The following is a 24610-nucleotide window of genomic DNA, read 5'->3' on the forward strand; positions in this document are numbered from 1 at the left end:
TAAAATGGTTATAAAAATAACAATACAATTAGAGTAATAATAATTTGGACAATTTGGATTAGGACAATATGAGACAATAGAAACAGAGAGTTACAGACAGTCCAGGTACCTCTTTCTGAGCAAAATAAGCCCGAAAAAGGACCCACGTTAACAGAGGATTAACCCTTAAAAGCAACAGCCTGTTGCATATTCATACACCTCAGACATGATGCATAAATTCCATTCAAACACAGGATTCTGTCTGGTCAGTGTCAGCTTCTTCCTCTGAATCCTGACTGCGTCTTCATGGCTGAGTGAGGCAGGAAGAAGTTCATTTCTGATAATGGAGCAGTAAATTCTCTTTCTGTGAAAGATTCAGGTGTCTTGTGGCCGTTATCTCTGTGCGAGTCCTTTCTTTAGGAAAAAAAGTATCCTACATAGCATAGTTTTTATTTTCACCTTATGTTATAACCTAAAACTATATTTAACACACTACCTAAGAGAATTAATACAGCATAACTTTCTAACGCAACCCATATAATATTAATTTGAACTAATGCGAAAAGCCAATGATAAAATACGCAATTTTCACACACGAGGGACACCGGGGCTCTGCGGGAAGAGCGGCCGGGACAAGGCCGCGGCCCCTCAGTGCACCGAGCCCACACAGCGCCACCACCGCCATGATGGGTGACGTCACCCGACCCCGCCCCTCCCGGCGCGCGGCGGGGGCGTGGCCCGCCGAGGGCGTTGTGGGGGCGTGTCCCGATGGAGGGGGCGTGGCCTGGCGGCGGCCGTGGCGTGCGGCGGCGGCAGCGCCATGTCGATGGAGGACCCCTTCTTCGTGGTGAAGGGGTGAGCGCCGCGCTCCGAGCGCTCCGGGAGCGGGGAGAGGGACGCGAAAAGGGACGAGAACTCATCCGGGCGCGGAGGGGGCGGGCAGGGCCGCCGCGCAGCTCGGGAGGCCCGCGGAGCGGGGGGCGAGCGGCGGGCGGGGGTCTGTGTGTGAGGGGGAGAAAATGGCGGCCGGGCCCCCCAGTGCTGCTGAGGGGCTGAGCGCGGGCTGTGCGGGTGCCCGGCCCGGCCAGCGGGGCATGCGGGGAGCAGGGCAGGGGCCGGGCCGCGGCCGGGCCTCCCCGGGCTCTGTGAGGGTCCCCCGGCCTTGGGGACAGCGGGCAAAGCGGGGACTGGCGGCTGGAAGGAGGGGGGACAATGGGGAACGGTGGAGAAGAGCAGGGAGCAGCTGTGGGACAAACAATGGCCCTGAGAGGAAGCCTGCGGAGAACGCAGGGAAATACCAGCTAGAGGTGGCCAAAGGAAAATTGTCATTAATGGGGTGGAAGGAGCTCTGTTGGAGAGGGTCCAGTGGAGGCCACAAAGATGGTTTAGTGTCTGGAGCATCTCTGGTGGGGAGAGACTGGAGGAGCTGGGCCTGCTTAGTCCAGAGACGACAGAGGAGATGTCATCAGTCCATATAAATATCTCTAATGGTGTCAGGAGGATGTTGTCAGACCCTTTGCAGCAACAGGCCATAAACTAAAACACAAGGAGTTCCACCTCAAGGTGAGGAAGAACTTTACAGTGAACAGAGCACTGGAAAAGGCTTCCTAGGGAGGTCATGGAGTTTGCTGGAGACACTCCAAACCTGGAGGTATCCCTGTGTCCCCTGCTCCAGGTGACAGTGCCTTGACAGGGGGTTGGCTTTGGGCTGGCTGATCCATAGACATCCCTTCCAACCCCAGCGATTCTGTGATTCTGTGGAAGCAGCTCCATCACTCAACACTGCCCTCGGGCCACCTTCAGCTTGTGCTGGGGGCTGGTCTTGTGCCCCGTGTCACAGCACAACAGTCCTGAGGGGCGGCACAGGGGCTGTGGTGGGGTGTTTGGGAGAGCCATGCAAGAACAAAAGTGTGGGAAGGGAAACTGATGCAGCCAGGGAAAGTGAATCCCTTTAGCAGGCTGAACTAAGAGGAAGGTGTAGGAGTTGCTATGGGTGGGGAGCAAACGTCTGTCCTGTCAAACTTTCCAGAGATGTTCCTGCAGCGTGTGGGGAAGGGCAGGGAGGGGAAAGGGGACGTGCTGCCGCTTCCTCCCACAGTTAATTATTACCTGGCAGGTCAGAGGGGCTGCTGGTGCTGGAGCCACCAAACTGCTCCTGGTTTGCTTTCCTGGTGTCTGTAGCTCCTCCCATCAGAGGACACCCAGCTCTGCTTTACATTCTTGCTGCTGGGGACTTCCACAAGCGTGGAAAAACAAAATAAACAACAACCAAACAAAACCAAAACTTGTGCTGGCAAGTAGAGGAGGGAATGAAGTTTTCCAGACGCTCAGTGCAGGCTGCTGGCTGTAGGGCACTCAGAGTGGCAGAGCAGTAGGAGGGACACACATCAGAGTGCTGAGAAACTGCAGCAACTGGAGAACTTCAGGCCCTGGTGGAACTTAGAGAGCTGCAGTCCTGGCAGGACAGAACAGTTCATCTGCTCCGGGCCTCTCCTGCTTTCCTTCACTGGGGTGAAACATCTGTGCAAGCTCGTGGTGGCCACCACCACAATCTGATCTCCTGCCCCTTCCCATTCCCAGCTCCCTGTGAACCTGGGGGAGCAGCTCACAGCTCAGAACCACAGTTTGTAAATGCAGCTGACCACCCTGAGAGTCTGTGACCCAAATTTACAAACCTGCTTGCCCCAAAGCAAGCTGTCAGCACTGCCTTCCCCTGCTGTGAATGCACTCCTCTCCAAAAGAGCTTAGAGCAGCAGAAAAATCTTGTGCTTCCTAAGCCACCATAGCAGGCCTGTGTATTTTTTTAAATGATTAATTAAAATAAACGGTTCTGCACTCAACAATCTGCCTGGCTGTGGTGTGGGGACAGTTCCTGTAGCTCTGTGTGTATCTATAAGATACCTTGGTGTATCTTACATGGGTATTTTAGGGCCTTGAGAGGAAAAATTTTTGAGAGAGGAATGCAAAGTGTGGATTGCCAAAGAGCTGCCTTGTTCAGACCCTCTGCCCTGGTGACACTCAGCATCTTCCCCTGGAGAAATAGGTCCCTTCATGAATAACCTCATGCTGCAGTGAGATCAGGGCAAATCCTTATTTTACAAAATCAACACCAAGCTGTTGGAAGGAAGATGTTTGGGGTGGAGCTGCGGCGTCCCTGCTCAGCTGGACACGGGGCTGTCACTGCTGCAGGGCAGCTGGGGATAATTTGGGCTTCTCTTCACTCTCCTGGCTGCAGGGAGGTGCAGAAAGCTGTGAACACTGCCCAGGGGCTCTTCCAGAGGTGGACAGAGCTCCTACAGGATCCCTCCATCGCCACAAGAGAGGAAATCGACTGGACCACCAATGAGCTCAGGAACAACCTGCGCAGCATCGAGTGGGACCTGGAGGACCTGGATGAAACCATTAATATCCTTTTTGTGGCCCTTTGGGGGTAGCTGCAGTTCTCAGGTTGTGCTAAATAGCCAAGTCCCAGTGCTTGTCAGTCTTTGCAAAAATCAGGACTGTTTGGGATTGAATTTTGTGTTCACATCGGCTTTTCTCAAATTGCAAATGAGACATTAAGTCAAGGATTTTTCCTTTTGCCTTTTTGCAAAGTATATTCTAAGGGGCTTTGTTGTAGAAAGCCTACTGTGTTGTGTGAATCTGGATTTCTGCAGGGTCAGTTCATTATCTAGGCTGCCTTCCAGAAATACTCCTTTTCCCTTGTGTTCCTCAGAACCAAAAAAACACGTGGAAAAGAGAAACCTTGTGTGTGTGCTTGAGCTGCACGGCACATTCCTGCCGTGTCTCCTGCTCCATCTTTGCTACTCACATTTTGGGAGCAGGCACACCACAGGTGCCCCTTGGCACGCTTTGTTTGTACCCAGTCCCATTTCTGGGGGCTCCTTGACTCGGTGCCCAGGCATTGTGGAGGCAAACCCACGGAAATTCAACCTCGATGCCACGGAGCTGGGCATCCGCAAAGCCTTCATCACCAGCACGCGCCAGGTGGTCAGGGTAAGGAGCCTGCCCTGGCCTCAGGGCCGGGGGGAATTGGGACTAAAAAAGGAAATCTGGGGTGGGATGGAGAGCAGAGAATGAAGCTGTACCCTGCTGAGTCTCAGGCTTCCTCCTTTTCCCCGAGCGTTCCCTCCTGAAGCTGCCCAGAAGGGTTTGGGGGTACAGGCGCCCCATGGAATTCCCTCTTTTTGTGCTGCTGAGCCTTGAAGGCTTCACAGTGCTCTGGGAGCCTGTGGTAACAGGCTGCAATGTACAAACTCTGCAGCTTCAGAGTTGAGGGAAATCTCAACAGTCCTGACCATTTGTAGCTCTGGTTTTCAGCAACAGAGACACCACTTTGAACACTGACAGGTGTTTAAAGCCTGCTGTTATTGACATGGTGACTTCAACTTCCTACCACTGCAAAATAGTCCAAACAACCACTGGATTTATTTTTAACTCGAGGAAGACTTTTTTTTTAGTTTAGGCTTATGCTTGAGAAGCAAAAAGGGGATTTTAACAACTTGGTGGTAACAAATAGAGAAGAAACATCTTTCCAAAGCCTGGTAACAAGCTGCTAGTTGGGAAATTTTCCATTAATAGCTACACTGAGTTTCTGCTGTCCCTCATGACTCTGATGTTCCTGCTCCACAGAAGGCACTGGTGTGGCTGGCAGCAAGCCTGTTACCCTACCTGCAGTGCTGTGGTCTGGATGCAGTTCCTAAGGTTTGCTGCCTGGAAACTGATCCCACAACCACACTGGCTCCAGGTAGCAGGCATGTGTTTGCTGCCTTGCCCATGGTGTAGTCCACTCCCTAATGGGCAGGATCAGGCAAGCCTGCTCTCTGGTCTTCTTCTCCTGGCTGAAAAATGCTGGCTAATGGCTTTTGGAGCAGTGTCTCCCACTGGGAAATGAAATATATAAGTGGCTCTGTGCAGCTGGCTTCCAGTTTCCATGGGGGAAATTTGTGATGTGCTGCAGCCAGTGAGAATGAACCAAGTGGGATGTGGTGGTGCTCTCTGGTGATGTGGTGCACATCTCTGAACAGTAACACACAGCTGAATCCTCTCCTGGTGGATCAGCCTCTGCCAGATGATGTTGGCTCCTTGCTAATTTATGCAAACCAGGTTATGTTACATTGTGCTGGGGAGCCTTCTGTGGTTAGGGACCTTCTGCAGGAGCTCCAGCAGAAATTAATTGGTAGGAGAGAACAGTGACACAGAGAGGATGGCTACAGGACAGCAAATCTACCTCCTGCTATGGAATATAAAACCAGATGCAGCTGGGAATAAAGCACAGGAGGTTACAGGCTTCAAGGCCTTGACAAACACTTCCTCACATTCTGTCAACAGGAACATTCATTATTCACAAGTCAACGTGGAGAAAAATGAGTAGTACATGAGGAATATTTTCAAAATATCCCAAAGCTGTTGGTTCCAGTATTAGTATAATAATGAAACTGTCTACAGTATGTTTACAGACTTTTCAAAAGTGGGTTTTCAAAGAAAATCTCCCTTCCCTCTTTCCCCCATGTAGAAGCCTTGTCTGGGTATAAACAGCCCTGCAGCACCCTGAATTTGCCTGTCACCTCAAACGCAATGCTCACATGCTCCTTTTTTTTGTTGAATGAACAGGACATGAAGGATCAGATGTCAAACTCTTCCATGCAAGCACTGGCTGAAAGGAAAAACAGGCAGGTGAGAATGAGAAATGGGCAATTTATTTCTGCTACAGTGTCTGTCCTGTCTGGAGTCCCTCCCCTTACAGACCCTGGGTGTGGGCAGGGGCTCCCAGGCTGGGTGTGAGCTGTGTCCATTTGGCTGCCCTGGGAGAGCTGGTTCTCACAGGCTGCCAGCCTCTCCCAAGCCCCTCTCAGAGCTGTAAGGCAGCACTCACCATCTGGCTCTGTCTTCAGAGCTGCTTGTTTACAGCTGTCAGCATTGCACCATCCCATGGAAAGGGAAATCTCCCTCCTCCTCCTCCTCCCTGAGGGGAAGCAGCTCAGAATCCATGTCAATGAATGTAATCCTGCACTCTGCTGGATTTAGGAGCCAAGATGGTGCAATATCCTTTCAGGCAGCTGCTTCTGGTAATAGCCCTGTAAGAAGATGGAAGGAGCTCCAGGAGTCTGGTGTTGTCTGCACTTGTAATCTAAGGAATAGAAATAGATGCAGCTTGTGCTGCTTGCTGGCTGATGGAGAGGCTGTAAGGAGATACTGAGCTGACTTCAGACCCACTCCAGTAAAAGCTGATATGTGCCTCATACAGTTAATTGTCTGTACTGCATCAGCCTTACCACACGTGGCAAACACAACAAACTGAGAAGCACAGAACTCATTCCTGAGCTTGTCACAGGTTAATTAATGTGCTTGGCAAACACTCCCAGCAGCAAAGTCCCTGACACCCTTACTCAGACAAGTCTGTAGCTTTCCCTGGGATTTGCTGCTTTCCTTTGCATGAGGTTCCTGGTAGCTGCAGGAGACCATGTGGCCCAGCTGATGCAGTGACATCTGGTGAGGAAGGCTGACTTCCCCTTGCTGCCTTCCTCTCCCTTCCCAGCCCCTCACCTTCACTCCAGACTGCAAGGCTTGGGCTGGGCTTTGTGTCTGAGCAATGACCTGACCCTCACAGCCCAGGCTGGCAAACAGGCCCTTTCTGTTGAAGCTGCAGGCAAAGCTAGTGCACTAAATAAAATATTAAATCAAAAGGAGCTGCCCTTGCCACAGACTGGAGGGACCAGGAGCTTGCTCAGTGTCTTGGGGGCAGAAAAAGCCAGATGTCATGCTGGCTTCCTGCATGGTCAGTCTGTCAGCTGTCCTCACCCTTCCTTGAACCTCATCAGTCAGATGAACCATAGACACTGTCTGGTTTTCAGCCTTACAGAGCAGCCTGGTCATTGTCTTGCTGTTCTTCACAAATACTCAGTCATTTCCAGGAGCTGCAGGATGGTCTCATTACAAGTCAGCCTGGAGGGCAGAGTCCCTCACCCTTCCCTGGTGCTGCAGGGTGCAGTTCCTCACATGCAGCTCATGTTCATTCTCCAGCGTCTGAAGCTTGGGTTGTTTCCATTTCAGGGACCAGACATATTTCCCTGAACCCTTTTCAGGGACCAGACATACTTGGCTGGAAAGCCACATCTCTGCAGGCTTTGCAGAGTTTATCTCTCACAGGTAGCAAGAGTAACTTTGTATGCTGGCAGCTGAAGAGCCTGCTGGGGAGACAGGCAGCCTGGATCATAGAACATAAGCATACAGCACAGCTCTGGTTATAGTTTGCATTATTTTACTGTCAGCTCAACTGGTTAAGTCCTTTATCCAGACCCTCTTAAGCCCCTGTCATTAGCAGCAGAGTGCTCAGATGGAGCTGCACATGTGTTAACACAGCATATCCAGACACTTCCCAGCTCACATGTCCTAGCACACACTGCTGCCTCCTGAGCAGGCCTCCTGCACACACAGGCCACACTCCAGCTCTCCTGCTGCTGGAGAGGCATCTCTGCAATGCCAGGCTGCAGAGACTCCCAGGCTGGCATTTTGGCTCTGTGTTGCTTTAGTTCCTGACAGCACTGGCTGAGCAGCAGCAGAGCAGGAGGAAGGGGATGCTCTGTGCCTGTGTTCACGAGTGCTGCCTTGTCTGCCTCCCCAGCTCACCCTGTGGACGGGCTGTGACAGACACAGGGGTGTTGCTAAGAGCTCTCTGCATCTGTTCAGGCACTCCTGGGAGAGAGTGGCAGTCAGAGTTGGAGCTCTGGACCTGACAGATACAGCCGTCTGGACCGGGAGCTGCAGTTAGCCAATTCACATTTCATCGAGGAGCAGCAAGCTCAACAACAGGTAAGGCAGCTGGCACCACACACTAAATAGCTTTGCTTGCCAAGTGGGTGCCAGGGGGCTGCTCTGGCTGCAGGAGCCTGACAGTTCTCCTCTTAGCTTGTGGCATGTGTGTGTGCCTGCATTTCCTGTGCAGGACAGCTCTGGGTGATCTGGGCACAAGATTTTTAACCCTGGAGCTGTGGGGCTTCTGCTGGGTTTAGGAGGCAGTTGTGTCTGCCTAGTCTAGAAGATGTAGCACACTAGGATTTAATAGTGCAAAGATTGCTGAAATCCTTGGAAGAGTAGAAACACTGCAAAAAGAAAAGAGCCCGTTTGTCTTATGCAACTTCCCCTGGTTAGAAAATGTTTGGTGTTGTTTGTTTGCATCCCCCTTCAGATCAGGCTGGGAGCAGGAGCACGTGCCTGCTTCCTTTTCCTGCCTTTGTCCCCGTGAGATTGGTGACAAGGGCTGTGTGAGGCCTTGGGAGAGCCCCTGGTGAGGCACTTCCCAGCTGGCAGGGGAGTCTGCCTGGAGAACTGCAGGGCCTTGACACAGGCAGTGACTCGGAGGTGGCAAACTCTGCTAAAGCTCCTGAGCCCTGCTGCCACCTCGGCCTCCAGACACGTTTTACCTACTGACTGCAGGGGGATAAACAGCCTCAGAAATAGGTAACTAGGGTAAGGCTAATCCTTGGCGTGACTGTGCCCTGAAAATGACTTAAAACAGCAGCAGACGTACTCCTTTGGCACATTCAGAGCCAGGCTGGTTATTTTTAGCTGTAGAAGCTGCAACAGCTTTCTGCTTGCATTAACCCCGTGTTAGCTGTGGCACATTCCAGGTAGCATTTCCCAGGCACAGCATCAGTGTGCCTCCCTGGCTTGCTCACCTTGCCAAGGTTTTGATGACCAGCCCTTGGAGCTTTCCAAAGTCACTTCAGCTGTGCATACAGCATGGATGAGCTGAGGCTGGATTTGCAGGGATGTCTGGAGGCTGCAGCCTGCTGTGCCATGGGGATGCTATGCCATGGAGACTTTCTCTTGGCTGTCTCCTCTCCAGCATTTCTTAGAAATGCAGTCCTCATTCCTGGTGGCTTAGGTCTGAGCCCAGGCCTCACAGCTGATGTTGGCTGAGCAGCCTGTGCCTGTCCACTGGATGGGCTGGCCCCAAGGCAGCTGCAGGCAGCAGATCTGTAATTGCCCATTTCTCTCCTCTCTGGCCCCAGCTGATTGTGGAGCAGCAGGATGAGCAGTTGGAGCTGGTCTCTGGCAGCATCGGCGTGCTGAAGAACATGTCCCAGCGCATTGGCGGGGAGCTGGAGGAGCAGGCGGTGTAAGTGTGAGACATGGTGGCAAAAATCTGGCACAGGGCTGGCTGCAGCATGGCTGGATGTCCTCACACACCTGTCTCTGCCTCTGGTACAGCCTGGAATCCACTGATCCCTCAGGCAGCCTGTGGAAGGCATTTTGTACTGCAATCCCCAAGGATCCAACTGCAACTTCCTTCCTTTAGAAGGCTGCACCTAGGGCAGGCTGAACTGCCACCTTTCCTTTCCTCCTCTGCTTTTCACATGCTCCCCCTCAGGCAGCCAGCAGATAAGGGAGGGAGGGGCTGTGCAGTGCAGATGCTGCCCACTTCTCCACTCTGCAGGGTTTTGTGCTGCTGGGGCCAAGAGCTCTCAGCTGTGCCCTGAGACACACAGCACAGTGCTGCTCTTCATCACTGAAGTTAAAAATAACCCTCACCCACACAAAGGGTTAAAGGGCAGCTCACCAAGCCATTTTGCATCCATCCATTTACATATAAATTAGATTTCTTCCCCAGTTCTTGTCCTTTGCAAACAAGTTCCCAGTTGTGCAGGCTAAGAGCTATGCTTCCAGAAAGGCTTGAAGGGTTCATGGCTAAAACCCCTCCTTGTTTGGCTGGTGGGAGTCTGGAGGGCCATGTCCCTTGTGAAATGATTTCATCTTGGATGGAGAGGAGGAACTTTGAACCTCCCTCCTGTGTGAAGTTGTGCAGCATGAGAATCCTCTGCTCTCACAGAGGAGATTGGTGTGGTGTGTCTGTTTCTAGATCATCACACAAGCCATCAGTGCTTGCAAGGTTAGCTCATAACTACCACAGGGAGTTTTTCCCCACTGAATGAAGGTTTAACAAGTGCCCTGGCACTCCAAATGAAGGAGTCTGTCCTTTTAAATGCATTAAGCTTTAAAGTCCCACTGGCTGGAGACAATCGGATTAGTACCTTGACTCTGGATGTGCACTGGCATTGACAAAGCACAGATTCAGGAAGGCTTTCAGATTCATTACAGTCACTGTGTGGAGGAAGTAAAAGGGTGACTTCCATGCAGAGCTTGAAAAGCACCTTAAAAGCAACTGCAGATCTCATTCCCACTTGATATATGACTGAAACAAGATTTTAGTTTAAACTGCAAGCCCTGAACAAGAAAAGGGATTTAAAGTCCAAGCCGACATGTAGATGCTAATCATGGATTATTAATGAGACTTTCCTTTTGTAAGGAGGAAGGCCCTCCCCCACTCCTCACCTTGCAGATGTGTAGAGTTCAGCCACAAAGACCCAGGGGAGGCTCAGTCTGGCAGGAATCCCGAGTTACCTTCCACCAAAGCAGAGCTGCTGCTTCAGCAGCTTTTTCCCTTCCCTCGGGTGCTCCCAGGAGAGGAGGCCATATTCATTTTGTCAGCCAAGGTGTGCTGCTCTGCTCACATCAGTGTTTGGATCCATTTGTGAGCGTGGTGCAGAATGCCCAGGGATGTGCCACGTGCTGAGCAGTGCCCTGTGTCTGTGTCCCCAGGATGCTGGATGACTTCTCCCACGAGCTGGACAGCACTCAGTCGCGCCTCGATAACGTCATGAAGAAACTGGCCAAAGTGTCCCACATGACCAGTGGTAGGTCCTGGGGAGTGGGATCCAGTCCTGGAAAGGGAGAAACAAGCCCTGGATCTTCAGGCTGGGACACTGTGCTCCCACCCAGCCAGCCAAGGGGAGGGAGCAGCTCTCAGTTCTTGAAAGAAGGGGAAGGGTTCCAAGCCCAGCAGCTGCTCCTGCCCAGACACTGCTCTGCTGCCTGTCCCCTCCCTTTGTTTTATTTACAGATGCCTTTCTATTTATGCTGCTGCTGCTGGGAAAATCCCCCTCTAGCTGCTGGGAGGGGAAGCTCTGCAGCCTCCTGCTCTGCTGCACTTTCCCGGGCTGCCTGTGGAACAAAAGCTGTCAAGGTGCCATTAAACACCGAATGCCTGCAGCAATCCCCTTCCCAAATCCCACCTGCCCTGGGGCTGCTGGTGCCTGCAGGCTGCTGTGGGTCACATCTCTCTCAGCTGGTAGAGGAAAGAGCAGAATTCTGTGCTGAACCCACAGAAAAGTCCTTATAAGGCTGTGCCTGGAGCCAGAGCAAACAGGAAGCCGGGCCTGGCTGCCGGGAAGTCCCGGCTGTGGCTGCCTCTGAGCCTGGCACCGTGCCCAGGCAGCACCTCCTGCAGCACCCCTCTCCCCTGGCTGCCCAGGACCTCGGGAAAGCAGCAGCCTGGCAGGAGGAAAGGCATTCCTGCTCTGCAGGATTAGGCTGTCCGAGGGATTTATGAGCTAATGGGAATACAGCCCCAGAGAGACCACTTGGAGTGCTGACGGTGCACTTTGGGTCAGCAGTAGCTCAGCAGCAGCACAGACACGGGTGAACCCTGTGTCTCTGCCCTCTCCTCTGGGAAATCCCATGGATCTCTGCAGAGTGTTTCTGAGTGTTGGGAAAGAGCTGCAATTTCTGCTGGAATCACCTATTCCAGGGAGAGTGGAAGAGTTCTTTCTGGGGTAGCTGCTGTGCCTAGGAGCTGAGGGGATGCCAGCAGCCCTGTCCCCACTGCTGTACCATCAGCAGCAGCTCTCAGAGGTGATGAGCCAATGAGGTGTAAAGATGTCCAGGGAAACCTGATTCCTGGCCCTGTCCTAAGGGAAGCCGCCACAATCTCTTCTTGGCAGAGCTCCTCTGGGCAGCTCTCACCAGATCCCTTCTCGTTCCTCTGGCAAACAGATTGCTCCATGAATGAACAGCAAACACAGCAGCTCTCTGCTTGTTCCTCCCAATTGCTTTTGAGCCAGCTTTTCAAAGCTGTTTGAACTTGGTTGGGAAGAAGGCTCAGAATTCCCACAGCTGTTACCAAACCCCAGTGTATCCTGGAGGAGAAAGGCTGTGGTGCAGTAAGGCATTCTCCCACAGGAACTTTTGTTTTGGTTTTTTTGTAGCTTAAGCTTGAATTTGGTTCCTAGCAGAACCAAATTTTCCTTCTCTGCTAAAGCAGGAAGACTGATGCTTTCTTTTTTTTCCAGATCGACGGCAGTGGTGTGCAATTGTTGTCCTCTTCGTCATCTTGCTAGTGGTGCTCATCCTGTTTTTTGTGCTGTGATGACAAAAACTGAACTTCCTGGGACGCCCCCTGCCCGACCCCTGGCCCCGGCAGCGCGGGGAAATGAAACTCTGCCCATTTCCGTCCGCCCACAGAGATCCCCGGCAGGAACACCCGCGGCAGCTCTCAGCATCCTCCTGCAAGGACTGCGGCGTCTCCCCCGGCCCCGGGGAGGGGGTGGAGCGCTGGGGCTGCCTCCGCCCCCGCTGCGGTGCCCCCTGGGCCTGGGCTCCGGCGCTGCATCCCTGGAGCCGCAGGGGGAGCTGACCCACCCGCTGCAGGTAGGAGCCGCTGGACACAGAGCAGCGAGCCCTGGGGAGGATGGGACGGGGAGGAGTGACTGAATTCACTGAGCATTACAAACGGCGCTGCCAGTGCCAGCCTCAAGCATCACTGGGAAGGGTGAACCCCCTGAAGCCACAGCAAGGGAGGGGAGCCCTGGCCCTGCTCCCCGTGCCCCTCCCTGCCTCCTGTGGGCGGGCTCTGTAGCACCAATTCACTGCCGAGAGCTCGGTGAGTCCTGGCGGAGCTCTCCTGCCGCCTCCCTGGGCAGAGGGCAGAGCTGTGGGGTCTCATGTCCTGCCATGGGCACCCCCAGGCCTCAGACCTGGGGGGCTGCAAACCGAGCGCTGGCAATCAGCTGTGAGCCACACAGGGAGAGTCTTGAAGCTTTTAAACTTGCCTCCCTCATTATACAGGCCTCTAAAGCTCATTGACTGATGCTTTCTTTGCCCTTGTATAACTGAGTCACTGCTTCTGTTTAACAGCTGCTTCCCTTTGGCAAGTGATTTGCCAAGTCTAAAATAACTTATTTTTTTTAAGAAAAAAAAAAAACTTTAAAAGATTTTTTTGATGACCATTAGAGCCACGTTCTCTCTGACACACATGATCAGAGGAACAGTGCTCAGTGATGTATTTTAAGTGTACATGAACTTGTAAATAGGATGTCTTAATTTTCCCCAACTGCTATTTTTTGGACACCTCCGTTGTAAGCAACCAAAAGGCAGGAGATTCAAAGCTAGATCATGTTTCCTAATTCCTCCCCAGTCCTTTTGTTACCTCCCAGTTGTTTGTCACTCCAGTTGTCTCAGCAGGGTTGGATTCCCTCCAGGGAATGTGGAGTAGCCAGGTGGGCAGTACCAAAAATGTGAAGGAAGCTCACCTGGGCAGTATCAGTGCAGAGGAACAGGCAGAGGGACCGTGCTGCAAGCACCAACTGTGGGATGGGGGAAAGCAAAAACGGTTTCTTACTCCAGTCTGCTCCCATATTTTGAGTTGCAAACATGAAAAGACTCAGCACAGCCTGGCTTATGGCTCCCAGATGGGGCTGGGGGAGGAAGTTAATTGGCGCTGACACAAAGACTTCTCCTGAAATTGCAAATCACCCCCAAAATCATCCACCCCCCGCCTTAGAATCTTGCCACCGGACGGCTTTACCTCCGGAACTGAACACTCCTCCCCCTCGGAGCTCTGCGGGCCCCCCGTCCCTCCGCAGGCGCAGGATGCACCGCCGGCGGCTCGGTGCCTTCCGCAGCCGGGCGGGGCCGCACGGAGCCTCCCGCCCGCTCGTCAGTAACGCACACGTGGTGCCTCGCTCGGCGCCCGCCCGCACTCACGGCTCGAGCGGCTCCCTGTCCTGCAGAGCATCCCTGCAGGGCACGGGCGGTGTCTGCTTTCCAGGCTGGCTGTAGCTGTGTCCGTGGCTCCCTGTCCTGCAGAGCATCCCTGCAGGGCACAGGCGGTGTCTGCTTTCCAGGCTGGCTGTAGCAGGGTCTGTGCCACCCACTCGGTGGGGATGAAGCACGGGTGTGGGCAGGGCGCAGGGCTCGCTGCTGGCTGCTGTTTGCACACCTCTGATCCCCGTGTTCCTTCCAGCGTGTTTGTGCATCCTTGGGGAATGACTCCCATGGAGGAGCGCTCCTTTGGTAGTCCAGGGGGTGGCCCAGCTGCTGGCATCACCACAAGCCACCCGAGTGTCTCTGGTCCCTTTCCCTGTGTACATTTGCTTTTCTGTCGCTGGTGGTGCCCTTCCCTTGAACACTAAATAAAGGTGCAGCAGCGTCGATCTCCACTCTTCCTTACCTGACTCTTGTTCCCGGGACAACCTCGGGGTCTGCTGGCACCAGGGAGTGGGAAAATCCCTCCCCCCAGCATTTGCCAGGCATCACCATCCTGGTTTTTGAGGCATAAGCAGCATCTGCAGTTTCTGGGATCACCTCAGCCTTGTGGGCAGCTGTGCCCAGATGTGGGGCACCACCGTGCAGAGGGCAGCCATTGCTGCTGGAGACCCTCCAAGGATGTGTTTTGCTTTCCATGGCTGGAAAAAAGAACCCCTCAAAATCCCCAAGGAGCCCTGCAGGTGCCTGAGCCCCCCCGCCTGCCTGCCCAGGGCCCCCCAGCACCACAGCACGGCCAGGAGGTGGCTGGTGGAGCAGCAGGGCCATGGGAAAACAAATAGCAAAGGCCACAAGCACCACCCCAGCCCCTCCATGCCACAAGCCAAGGGCACTGTTTTGTCATTGCAGAGATGTATTTTTGGGTTTCAGTTTGCAATAATTTAAAAGAACCTCACCAGCCCTCTAGCACAAGGTGGCAGTGCTGGCAGGAAGCCCTCTGTCTCCTGGGGTCACAGAGATGGGGTGTCCCCATGCTGGTCACCCCAGTGCCTGCAGAACAGACCCACCCAGCTCTGCTGGGGCCAGGCTGTCCCCTGTCCCCCACACCTGGGCAGCTCCTGGAGGCTCTGGGATGTCCTTGCTCCCACACTCTCTCCCAGGGGGACAAGGAAAGTCACTGCAGTGGAGCCGGGCTGGTCCTGGCACTGTGAGGCAGCTTGGTCCATGCCATTCTGCAGCATCCTGGGACATCAGCGGGACATCGTCCTTCTCCCATCACTGGGACATGCTCCTCCTCTGGCCAGCCTCCACAGGGGCGGTGGCGGGGCTAGCGCGGCGCGGGGCGGTGCCGCAGCACTCGCAGGGACAGACTGTCAGCGCTCAGCAGCAGCTGCCGGAGCCCGGCCAGCCCCAGCCCCGAGACGGCCGCGCCGTTCACCTGCAGGATCTCGTCCCCCACGGCCAGGAGCCCCGCGTAGAGCTTGGCCGTGCCAGCATCCGCCATCTCCTGCACGTAGACACCTGCGGGGGGAACGGGGATGGGTGAGAGCCCAGGGGCTGCACAGAAACAAACCTGTGATAAACAGCCTTTGGTGAGGGCTTGTGTCCCAAGGCAAGCGCTCCGCAGCAATGGAGCAACCCCCTGCACCGGTGCCCGAGCTCACCCCTGGGCTGGGACAGGAGCAACCATGGAGGGATCAGAGTGTGCCAAGCTTTGGGATTACCTGTGTCGGGCCGGCCGTGCCCGGAGGTGACGGAGAAGCCGAAGGCGCCGTGGGGCGGTCGCTGCAGCTCCAGCTGGCTGGTGCCATCGGGGAACACCTGCACCACGCGCCCCACCGCGCGCAGCTGCCCCGGCGCCCCGATGTCCTCCACGCTCAGCGAGCGCTGCGGCCCCGAGCCCCCCTTCCTGCGGGGAGAGGGGACAAGGGAAGTGCTGCAGCCCCTGGTGGCACTGAGCCACCACAGCACCCCAGCACAGCGTCCTGGGCACCGCAGGGATGTGCCAGGCCCGGTCCTACCTGTCAGCCGTGCTCTGGGGCAGGAGGTAGGCACTGGCACGAGGTGTCTTCCCCAGCTGGGGATGCAGGCTCTGGATAGAGGCAGCTTTTTGGGGCTGGCAGAAGGGTGACACCTGGGGACAAACACCTGGCTGAGATGGGGACAAACATTGTGCAGTACCGCAGTTCTTCACCACAATGTGAAGGGACAGACATCATGTGCCGAGGGAATGGAGGAGGAGGAGTAGAGGAATTAGGACATCCCACCCCCCCTGGAGCACTCCCCAGCTCACTGCTGAGGAGGGATGAGCATATCTGCTCTTCCACTACCACCCCTCTCTCCCTCCTTCCCCCTTCCACTTCCCAACTGGCTCTGGGCTTTTCAAACACAGCAGGTTTGGGGTGGCTCATCCCCCCACACCCCCTCCAGGACCACCTGAGCCACAAATCCACACTCAGGCACACTTCATCCCAGCCCAGCATCCTTTCCCTTGTGTCTCCTCATGGCACCCCCGCATGTCCATGCTCACCAGCTGCAGGGACTGCAGGGACGGTGACTTCTTGACGCCGGGGCTGCTCTGCGGGGACCCGCCGGGGGCTGGGAGCTGCTCCATGCTGTAGCAGCGGAAGCGGCCCAGGCGCTGCTTGGTGCTCTGGCTCAGGCTGCACAGGAGCTTCTTCAGCCCCGAGGCCGAAGCGCCGCTGCCCTTGCGGCTCACAGGCCGGCCCAGCTCCCTGCGGGGAGGAGGAGAGGCGTGGCGGTCACACACCGAGCGTCTGCAGGACCTGCAGCTGCCTCCGGGCTGGGGCTGCATCCTGCACCCGCCCTGGCAGCCCCGAGAGCTGCAGCACGCTGAGACCGGGGTATAGAGTAAGACTGGGGTGCACGCTGAGATTGGGGTGCACAGTGAGATCAGGAACAGCCTCCTCCCCTCAGCAGTGCCCCAGCACACACAAGTTTGTCACTACCCGAAGTGGCCCTAGGGGTTCCCTCCCTGTTTTCTCCATTATTTCAGGGGTTTAACACATCTCAGAAGTCCCCTGCTCTGCCCCAAGGGCTCAGAGGACCCAGCACCACCTTGGAACTCTCCTGCCAGTCTGAGACACGCAGCACCAGGCACAGGGCCGGCAGGATCGCACTTGGAAAGCCCCAAGACAGCTGATTTTCCTCACCCAACACCAGCGAAACACCTCTGTCACATCGGCTCCAACATCCCCGGCAGAACCAGATGTGGGGAAACACAGCTCCCACAAACACCCACACCGTGGTTTCTGCGAGGTTTTTGGAGCCAGGGAGCTCAACCCAGCAGTGCCCAGGAGGGATGCTCAGGGCTGCCCGGTTTGGGATGCCAGGGCTGCCCGGTGTGGGAGCCAGGGCTGCCCGGTTTGGAAGCCATGGCTGCCCTGTTTGGATGCCAGGGCTGCCCGGTGTGGGAGCCAGGGCTGCCCGTTTTTAATGCCATGGCTGCCCGGTTTGGAAGCCATGGCTGCCCATGCTCACCCACCCGTGTGCGGCGCTGCCGGCCGGGTGCCGCTGTGGCTGCGCTCCCGACATCCCGGCACCTTCCACGGCAGGATCAGCAGCCTCGAGGGGCACGGCGGTGACAGGGCTGCCAGCGGGGTGTGACAGCGTCCCTGCAGCCACAGAGAGACAGTCACACGCCAGTTTCATTGGGGACACCCCCAGCACCCCATGCGTGCGTCTCTCACCTCTGCCCGGCCCCGGGGCGTCCTGCCCGTGGGTGTTGTTGCAGTTGTTAGTGGACAAGGCACGGAGGGGATTCCCCGGGAGCCAGCGGGGGCTGCGGCGCTCGGCCGGGCCCGCCGTGCCCCCGGGCTGCGAGGGGGCTGTGCTGCCGGCATCGGGCTCCGGGCCCCGGGCTGCTTGGCTGGGCACCTGGCGGCTGCTGCCGGAGAACAGCGCTTTCCTGCAAGGCACCTGGGCGCAGGCCTTCTTGGTGGGAGGGGGAGCAGGGACGTGGGTGCCTGGGATGGGGGTGCTGCTCCTCAGCTGCGGGGAAGGCTCCAGGGGCTCACTGGGCTGCTGCGGGGGGCGAGCTGTGTTCATCGCTCCCTTGCTGCTGCCCCCCAGATGTCGATGGGCTTCCCCATCTTCCCGGCCGCTGGTTCTTCCCGGTGGTGGGGGGCAAACGGTGCCCGGACCCAAGTCCCCGCCCTCGGGGCCGCCGCTGGCCGCACACGTTCCCCTCCTGGCCCTGGGCTCGGGCTGCGGGGCAGCGCGGGGAGTTCTGTGCCCGCGGGTGCGGGGGTCCCGGTGCCCCCGCAGGTGGGGGCTGCGCGGTCCGGCCTCCTCGCTGTCCGTCCGGCAGCCGTCGGAGGTGTCGGTGCTCTCCAGGGCCGAGTCCACCTCGTCGATGTAGGTGACATCCCCGATGTAGGTCTCCTTGATCTTCTCGGTGTGGATGCGCTGGCGGGAGGGCAGGATCCACAGCGGGGACCCTCCTGGGCCCAGAGGCCGGATTTTCGGCTCTGTCTGGCCAGCGCCCGGCCCTCTGCCATCCCCTGGGACGCTTCTTTGTGCCGCAGGGCTGCTTTTGGCCAGCTCGGGGGCAGCTTGCGCGTCCGTGCCCCGGCCGGCGGCAGCACCAAGCAAGGAGCCGCAGGCGCTGCACTTGCCCCCGGCCACGAGGTCGCCCCCGCGGGCTTTGGGCTGTCCGGCGCCGTCCCCCGGCTGCCTGCTGCCCGCCGGCTCCGGCGAGGCGAGGGCCGAGCCCAGCGCCCGCCGCTGCCGCAGCTGCAGCCGCTCCAGGTACCGCACCTCGGCGTCCCGCGCCGACTCGTCCTCGAAGCGGACTCGGGACGGGGACGGTCCCCGCGGCCGCCGCGGCCGCCCGCAGCTCGACTCCCCGCTGGATGAATCGCTCAGGCTCCCGCCGTCCCGCGGGGCCACGCTCGGCCGCCCGCCGGGCTCCCTGCCATGGGGACAGACAGACGGACGCCCTGCAGGCGAGCTGCTCGGCAACCCTGGGAAAGCAGGGCGGGAGGGGGAAAACCCGGTGCGAAAAGAGGAAAGTGCAAAACCCAGCGCAAGGAGGAAAGCCCGCCCGGTGCTCCCGGGCTGTGCACAGCCCTGCTTCCCTCCAGCCTGAAACTGAAATGCGGAGGGGCTGCGGCTGCTGGCAGGGCTCGACCTCCATCGGCCCTTCCCTGCCCGAGGTGTGTGGTTAATCATTCCGGGAACACCACATCGCACATGACCTGGCGAGACGCCGCTGTGGTCCAGCCTCCTGCAGCGAGGAGTTCTCCCTCCTACCAGTTTTCCCTTTCGCCCGGGAAAACATTCCCCATCAGCTGGGAAACGCCATCCTCCCACCACTGATACCCCCCACAAGTAAATCCCAAACACCGAGCACATCCCGGGTATGAGGCAGCGGGTCAGACCCCAGCTCTGCACACATGCCTGCACACATGTGCCGGCTCCAAACCCCGCGTGGATGTGCCCCAAACGCGGCTGTGGGCTGGGAGCACCGTGGGGCACTGACCTGGGCTGCGGGACGGCGCTGGGCAGCAGCAGGATGTCGTGGCTGGCGCGCAGCGGGTTCGTGCGGGCCTTCATGCGGGCGCGCTGCAGCAGCTGCTTGGCCTGCTCGTGCCGCGGGCTCAGCTCCAGCTCCTGCCCGGCCACCGAGGCCCTGCAGCCCCGCAGCAGGCAGCGGGATTAGGAAAAAATAACAGGGATTAGACGTGCTTTAACAGTGACGGCGAGGCTGCCCTGCCCGGGGAAAGCGGGGCTTGGCCGCCGTTCATGGGCGGGCGGGCGGCCGCGCCAGGGATGGCCGGGCGGGCACACCGCACCCCCGGGGCCAGGTGAGACCTTGGGGCAGGCTCAGCACCCGCCCAGCTCGGGCACGGGCTCAGCACCCACCCAGCTCGGGCACGGGCTCGGCCGAGCCAGTGCTTTGTGCGCCATGGGCATCCCAGAGGTGGACAGGGAAATGGGGGCAGGCAGCACTTCCCATCCCTGCCTGTAGCCAGGGAGGTTTAGGGCGACCCCCTGACCCGATTGTCTTGCTGCCTTCCCTTCCCTTGCAGGGGTCTTTCCCCGCACTCCCAGCCCCCCCTGAGTGCAGGGTGAGGGACCTGACAGCTCTCCCTGCTGCACCACTGCCTTCCTGGCTGGCCATGGCCCTAATCCTCCTGATTAAAATAATCAGCTCAGGCAGCCTCCCCGGGAAGCCCGGCCTTAACCTCTTCAGTGCAGCATGGTGGGCACACGCTGCCCCCCAGCAGCACCACGGGAGGCCCAGAACTCCCCAGGCCTTGGCTGCCCTGCCCACGGGAGATGCTGCATCCCTGGCTCTGCCTTGCACGCCCACCACTGATCCAGCTGCCAGAGCAGAGCAGAGGCAGTGACCACAACACTGGGGGGCTTTCCCCACTCACTGATCTGCCCTTTGCAGCCCCCAGCCTCTCACCTGCCTATGCCACCTCCTTATTTTTAGTCCGTACCTGTAAGGTTTTCCATTAGCCCAACAAGATTACACACTCCTGCTGCCTCGATCCTCTTAAGCACCTGGAGCAAATTTCTGTCCCATCCTCTTCCCCAGCTCCCTGCCTGCCCTGGCGTCCTGGCAGGGATGTCCTGAGCTCAGACACCAAGGGACACTCAGCTCTGTCCCTTGTTCCACCAAAGCATCCCTGGGGCCCAGCCACACTCCCCCACCAGCTGCCCCACAACCCTTCCCTGGAGGTGCTTCAAAGGGTGCATTTAAAATACAAGAGTGGGGAGTGGGAAAGAAGGAAATGTCCATTTCTGCCAGGCTGGGACTGACCTACCTGCAGCCTTCAGCATCCTGCAGCGAAACCCCCGAGTCCCAGTCCCCATCACTCGCTGGCATCTCTGAAATGCAGGAAGGACAAGGCATTAGCCTGGTTGGATGGCAGCCCCCCATCCTCTTGATAGCACCCCCATATATCCCATCCCACCACCCTCCACAGGGCTCTCCCAGATATTTGCCTCTGGGAGATCCCAAAGGAGTGGAACGTGGGGCAGCAGCACCTGGCTGTAGGTGTGGGACCGTGGGGATGGGGGCATGGGGCCATCAAAGAAAAACTTTATTCTCTTTTCTGGCGGCAGCTTGCAAAGGGACAGTGATGCCCACAGATCTAGTGTGTCCCCGAAATTTTCCTGCTCTTGCTTTCAGCAGTGAGATTCCTCACCAGGACACCAGAGGGGACTGGCAGGTATCACCCAGAACACCTCCTACGTGCCGTGCAGGGGATGGGGCAGCCCTGGGGTGTGGGGCAGCAGGGAGCTGCACCTGCAGAGAGGGAGGCTGGAGGACTCCCGTCATCCCAAAGGTTTTCCCTCCCTCCCACCTTCCCAAACCACGCACCGGGAGCGGCGAGGCCCAGCACCTCGTGCAGCAGCCGCCGGTTCCTCTCCACGCGCTCAGCCAGCGAGAGCCGCTCCCAGCTCTGGGCCGCGGGCACGGGGGTTCGGCTCCGCTCCCTCAGCGGGCTCCGGGCCGCTTCATCCCGGGCGGCTCTCTCATGGAGGGAGGCGCAGTGCCAGGACCTGCTGCTGCCCTTGTCCTGGGGCAGCTCGGCGCCGCCGGGCACATCTCCCCTGGCTGCCGGCACCCTCCAGAGCCCCGGGGTGCCGCCGCGGGCCGCGGGGCCGCTGCCAGGCTCGGGTTCGGCCCCGTCCAGCAGCCCGTCCGTCAGGTACGTGCGGAGCTGAACCCGCGGCTCCACGTCCGCCTTTCCCCGCCGGGGCCGCGGCTTCTTGGGCGAGGGGCGCTCGGGGGCAGCCGTGGGGGTCCCGGGCCGCCCGCCCCGCTTCTCCTTGAGCGCCTTCACCTTGGCCTCCAGCACGGCGTGCGGGCCGCGGGGCTCGGGGCGCTCCGGCGGGGCCGGGCCGCGGCCGCCCTGGGCGTGCTGCTGCTTGGGGGTCCGCGGCAGGCGCCGCGCCTCAGTGGGAGGGCTCCCCTCCATGGCTCCTGCGGGGACGAAACGCAGGGAATGAGCCCTGCCTGCCCACAAAGGGCATCACCCCACCTGCCCTGCGGGGTAAATGCACGCAATGCCACCGGCGTGTGCCTGTAGGGGAAGGGGACAGCGAGGTGACACAGCACCAGGCCACCCATCCATACAGAGCACCGACACCCTGCCAGCATCACTGGGGAGCAGGGGGAATGGGGCAGCAATGAGGGAGCAGGAGGAATGGGGCAGCAATGAGGGATCGGTCGTTCCCCAAAACGGGTGGCCCGGGCCTGGGCAGCACTGCCAGCAGTGCCCACCCACACAAAGCCCGGAGGGAACTGACACTTCCTGAGCTAAACCAGGGCCCCAACTCTCCGCGGAACACAAATCCCTCCCGGCGACAGCTCGTCGAGGTGCCAGCAGCCAGAGCCAGCCCCTGCTCCGCCCCGGCCCCCGGGGCCACACGTGGCACTCGTCCTGTGCCCGCCTCTCCGGCCCAGTGGCACCGAGCAGCCGCTGCCCTCCTGCTGCCCGGGAGCATCCCGTCCCATCCCGTGCCCGTGGTGGCCCCGGAGGAGCCTCCCCCGTGGCCGCGGTGCAGGAGCATCCCCGTGGCACCCCCGGGCCCCATGGCCGCCCCACAGCCCCAGGCTGAGCGGGACGGGGCACGGGCGGGATGCGAGGGCTGTCCTTACCCCCGCAGCAGCATCGGGAGAGGGCTGGGAAAGAAGGAGAAAGAAAACGGAAGAAGGGAAGGAAGCAGGGGAGGGAAAAAAAGAAATAAAAAAAAAAAAAACGGCCAAACCAGCAAATCCCAGCCCCTCCAGCCGAGCCCGAGCTCAGCCGCTTGGCTGGGCTGTGGGGCCGTGCTGGCCCTGCCTCCCGCCCCGGCCTCCTCCTCCTCCTCCTCCTCCTCTTCTCCGCGCACCCGGCCAAAGCCGGCCCGGTCCCCGCAGGGCCACGGCGGCTACCGCCACGCTGGGGACAGGGGCTGACCCCCTCCGCCACCCAGGGAACGCCACAGGAGGGGAACCCAGCGGTCCGGGATGGAGGGATCCTGCCCCGGCCCTCCCTCAGGAATGTCCTTTGTGTGGGCTGCGGAGCGGAGCCGGGCCCTGCCGGGGGGCTGTCCCGCATGACCCGCTGCTCCGCCGGCTCTCGGCACCTCCCTGCGAGCATCACACGTTTGCAGCTGTGCTAAATTCCCCTGCTTCCCGGAGGCCAAATCCTGCTTGAACCCACGGCGAGCCAGGGCCGTGGAGGAGAGCAGTGGGAGCTGAGCTGGGTGCATCTCTACACATCCCTACCCCCAAACACGGCATGCCACACGTGCCTGCCCACCGCACACCAACACCTCCATCCTGCCCCTCATCCCAAGGCCCTGCACACCAACACCTCCATCCTGCCCCCCTCCCCGAGGCCCTGCACACCCACACCCCCATCCTCAGGCCCTGCACACCAACACCCCCTCCCCGAGGCCCTGCACACCCACACCCCCATCCTCCCCTCCATCCTGAGGCCCTGCACACCCACACCCCCATCCTGAGCTCTGCACACTCACACTCCCATCCTGCCCCCCTTTCCCCAGGCCCTGCACACCCACACTGCCATCCTGCCCCTCCCCATGTCCCCCCACACAGGACAGGGGTCCCGGGTGGGCAGTGCTCACCTGGAGGTGCCAGGGCTGCCGTTCCTGAGGGCACCGGGGCTCTGAGGAGGCCCAGGGTGTCCCGGCCCCGCTGCGGCTGCTGCTTTAAGCTGTGGCTTTTGATATTCGTGGTTGGTTTCATAATCCCGATCAAAAGGAAATCACCAGGATTATGAAATTGTTTTAATCCTCCTGGCTCTGGCCGCACCGGCCCCTGCCAGCATGAGCAGCAAGAAATCACTTTTATCTTCTTAAAATGTCCCCGGCCACCCTGGTGGCCATGGGGCCCTCATCACAGCCAAACCTGAGCCCAAGGGCTTCCTTCCTTCCCCACTGGGGCTGACACAGGGGGACTCCATGGGGGACAGAATGAGCATCTTCACTAGGAAGGGCCAGCTGAGAGCTCTGTGTGGAAAAGCCCAGGGCAGAGGAGCCACCCTCATCCTGTCCCCAGCACTGAGGTCCCCACAACCGCCCCTGTGACAGCAGGACCCATCCTTACCTGCAGGCCATTCCAGAAAGGGATCCTGGCTCCTCTGCCTGGGCTCTGGAGGTGACACACACCTGGGAGATGTCCCCATGGAGCTGGGGTGAGGTGCCAAGGGTGGCAGGATGGCTCCTGCCACCAGCCAGGCTCCTGCCACCAGCCAGGAATGCCAGCAGGGAGCTGTGGCTGGGATTAAACCTCCGGGAAGTGGCTGCTGTGAGCAGCAACAGGCTTAGAGTGATTTCAAGGCTCTGGGCTCTCTTCTGGAGGCAGATTGATTGCAGGAGGCAACGGAGAGATTTAAAGAGCAAAATAAAAGCACAGACCCCAAACAACCCAGGACTGGGCTGCTCAGCACTGGTCACACACTGTGCTGGCAGGACATCCCCTTGCACTGGGGATCAGCTGGAGAGAGGCAACCAAAGGCTCCCAAAAGGACCACGAGCCTGTGGCCAGCACAGCCCAGTCTGGGCAGGGGGTTTTCTCCAGCACCAGCCCCTGGCATGCAGAGTGTGAGCTGGGCTGGTGCTGGGGGAAAGCTGGGCTGCTTCCTGTGAGCCCCTCCAACCCCTCCTCAGACAGCTCCCTCCTCCAAGCACCTCCATCCACCTTCTCCCAGGACATGGATGTCCTCCAGTGACATCCCACAGCTCCCAAGAGAGCAGGAGCAGCAGGAGCCATTGCTCCGTGGGTGGATGCAGCACAGGGGTGGCACTTGGGAAGACA

The 24610-nt window shown here is 58.5% G+C and overlaps 2 protein-coding genes across 3 annotated transcripts; one reads left to right on the forward strand and one right to left on the reverse strand.

Annotated features, from left to right (window-relative positions):
• Nucleotides 1-758: 758 nt before the first annotated feature.
• STX6 (syntaxin 6) lies at nucleotides 759-14258 on the forward strand. 2 transcript variants are annotated; one of them, XM_058808545.1, is made up of 8 exons: nucleotides 759-834; nucleotides 3215-3384; nucleotides 3881-3975; nucleotides 5593-5655; nucleotides 7669-7791; nucleotides 8994-9100; nucleotides 10582-10676; nucleotides 12111-14258. In XM_058808545.1, the coding sequence occupies exons 1-8, from the start codon at nucleotides 800-802 to the stop codon at nucleotides 12185-12187; spliced, it is 765 nt and encodes a 254-aa protein (XP_058664528.1). In that variant the 5' UTR covers nucleotides 759-799; the 3' UTR covers nucleotides 12188-14258. The 2 variants fall into 2 exon arrangements, with proteins under 2 accessions (XP_058664528.1, XP_058664527.1); XM_058808544.1 differs by lacking the exon at nucleotides 759-834 and having other exon boundaries at nucleotides 3108-3384.
• Nucleotides 14259-15130: 872 nt separating this feature from the next.
• KIAA1614 (KIAA1614 ortholog) lies at nucleotides 15131-24508 on the reverse strand. Its single transcript, XM_058808069.1, is given in 11 exon segments — nucleotides 15131-15324; nucleotides 15528-15712; nucleotides 15825-15937; nucleotides 16334-16538; nucleotides 17309-18736; nucleotides 19307-19456; nucleotides 20601-20664; nucleotides 21161-21766; nucleotides 23900-24000; nucleotides 24002-24240; nucleotides 24242-24508. Coding segments are annotated over 11 exon segments (3552 nt in total).
• Between the last annotated feature and the right edge of the window lie 102 nt (nucleotides 24509-24610).

This window comes from Ammospiza caudacuta, chromosome 7, assembly GCF_027887145.1.
Source record: "Ammospiza caudacuta isolate bAmmCau1 chromosome 7, bAmmCau1.pri, whole genome shotgun sequence".
Classification (NCBI taxonomy): domain Eukaryota; kingdom Metazoa; phylum Chordata; class Aves; order Passeriformes; family Passerellidae; genus Ammospiza; species Ammospiza caudacuta.

Bases quoted from the DNA above. Each gene is read 5' to 3' on its own strand.
- STX6 (XM_058808544.1), top strand. From the start codon at position 3,108: ATGTTTGGGGTGGAGCTGCGGCGTCCCTGCTCAGCTGGACACGGGGCT. The intron at 9,101-10,581 runs GTAAGTGTGAGA...CTGTGTCCCCAG, and splicing joins GAGCTGGAGGAGCAGGCGGT to GATGCTGGATGACTTCTCCC. The intron at 10,677-12,110 runs GTAGGTCCTGGG...TTTTTTTTCCAG, and splicing joins AGTGTCCCACATGACCAGTG to ATCGACGGCAGTGGTGTGCA.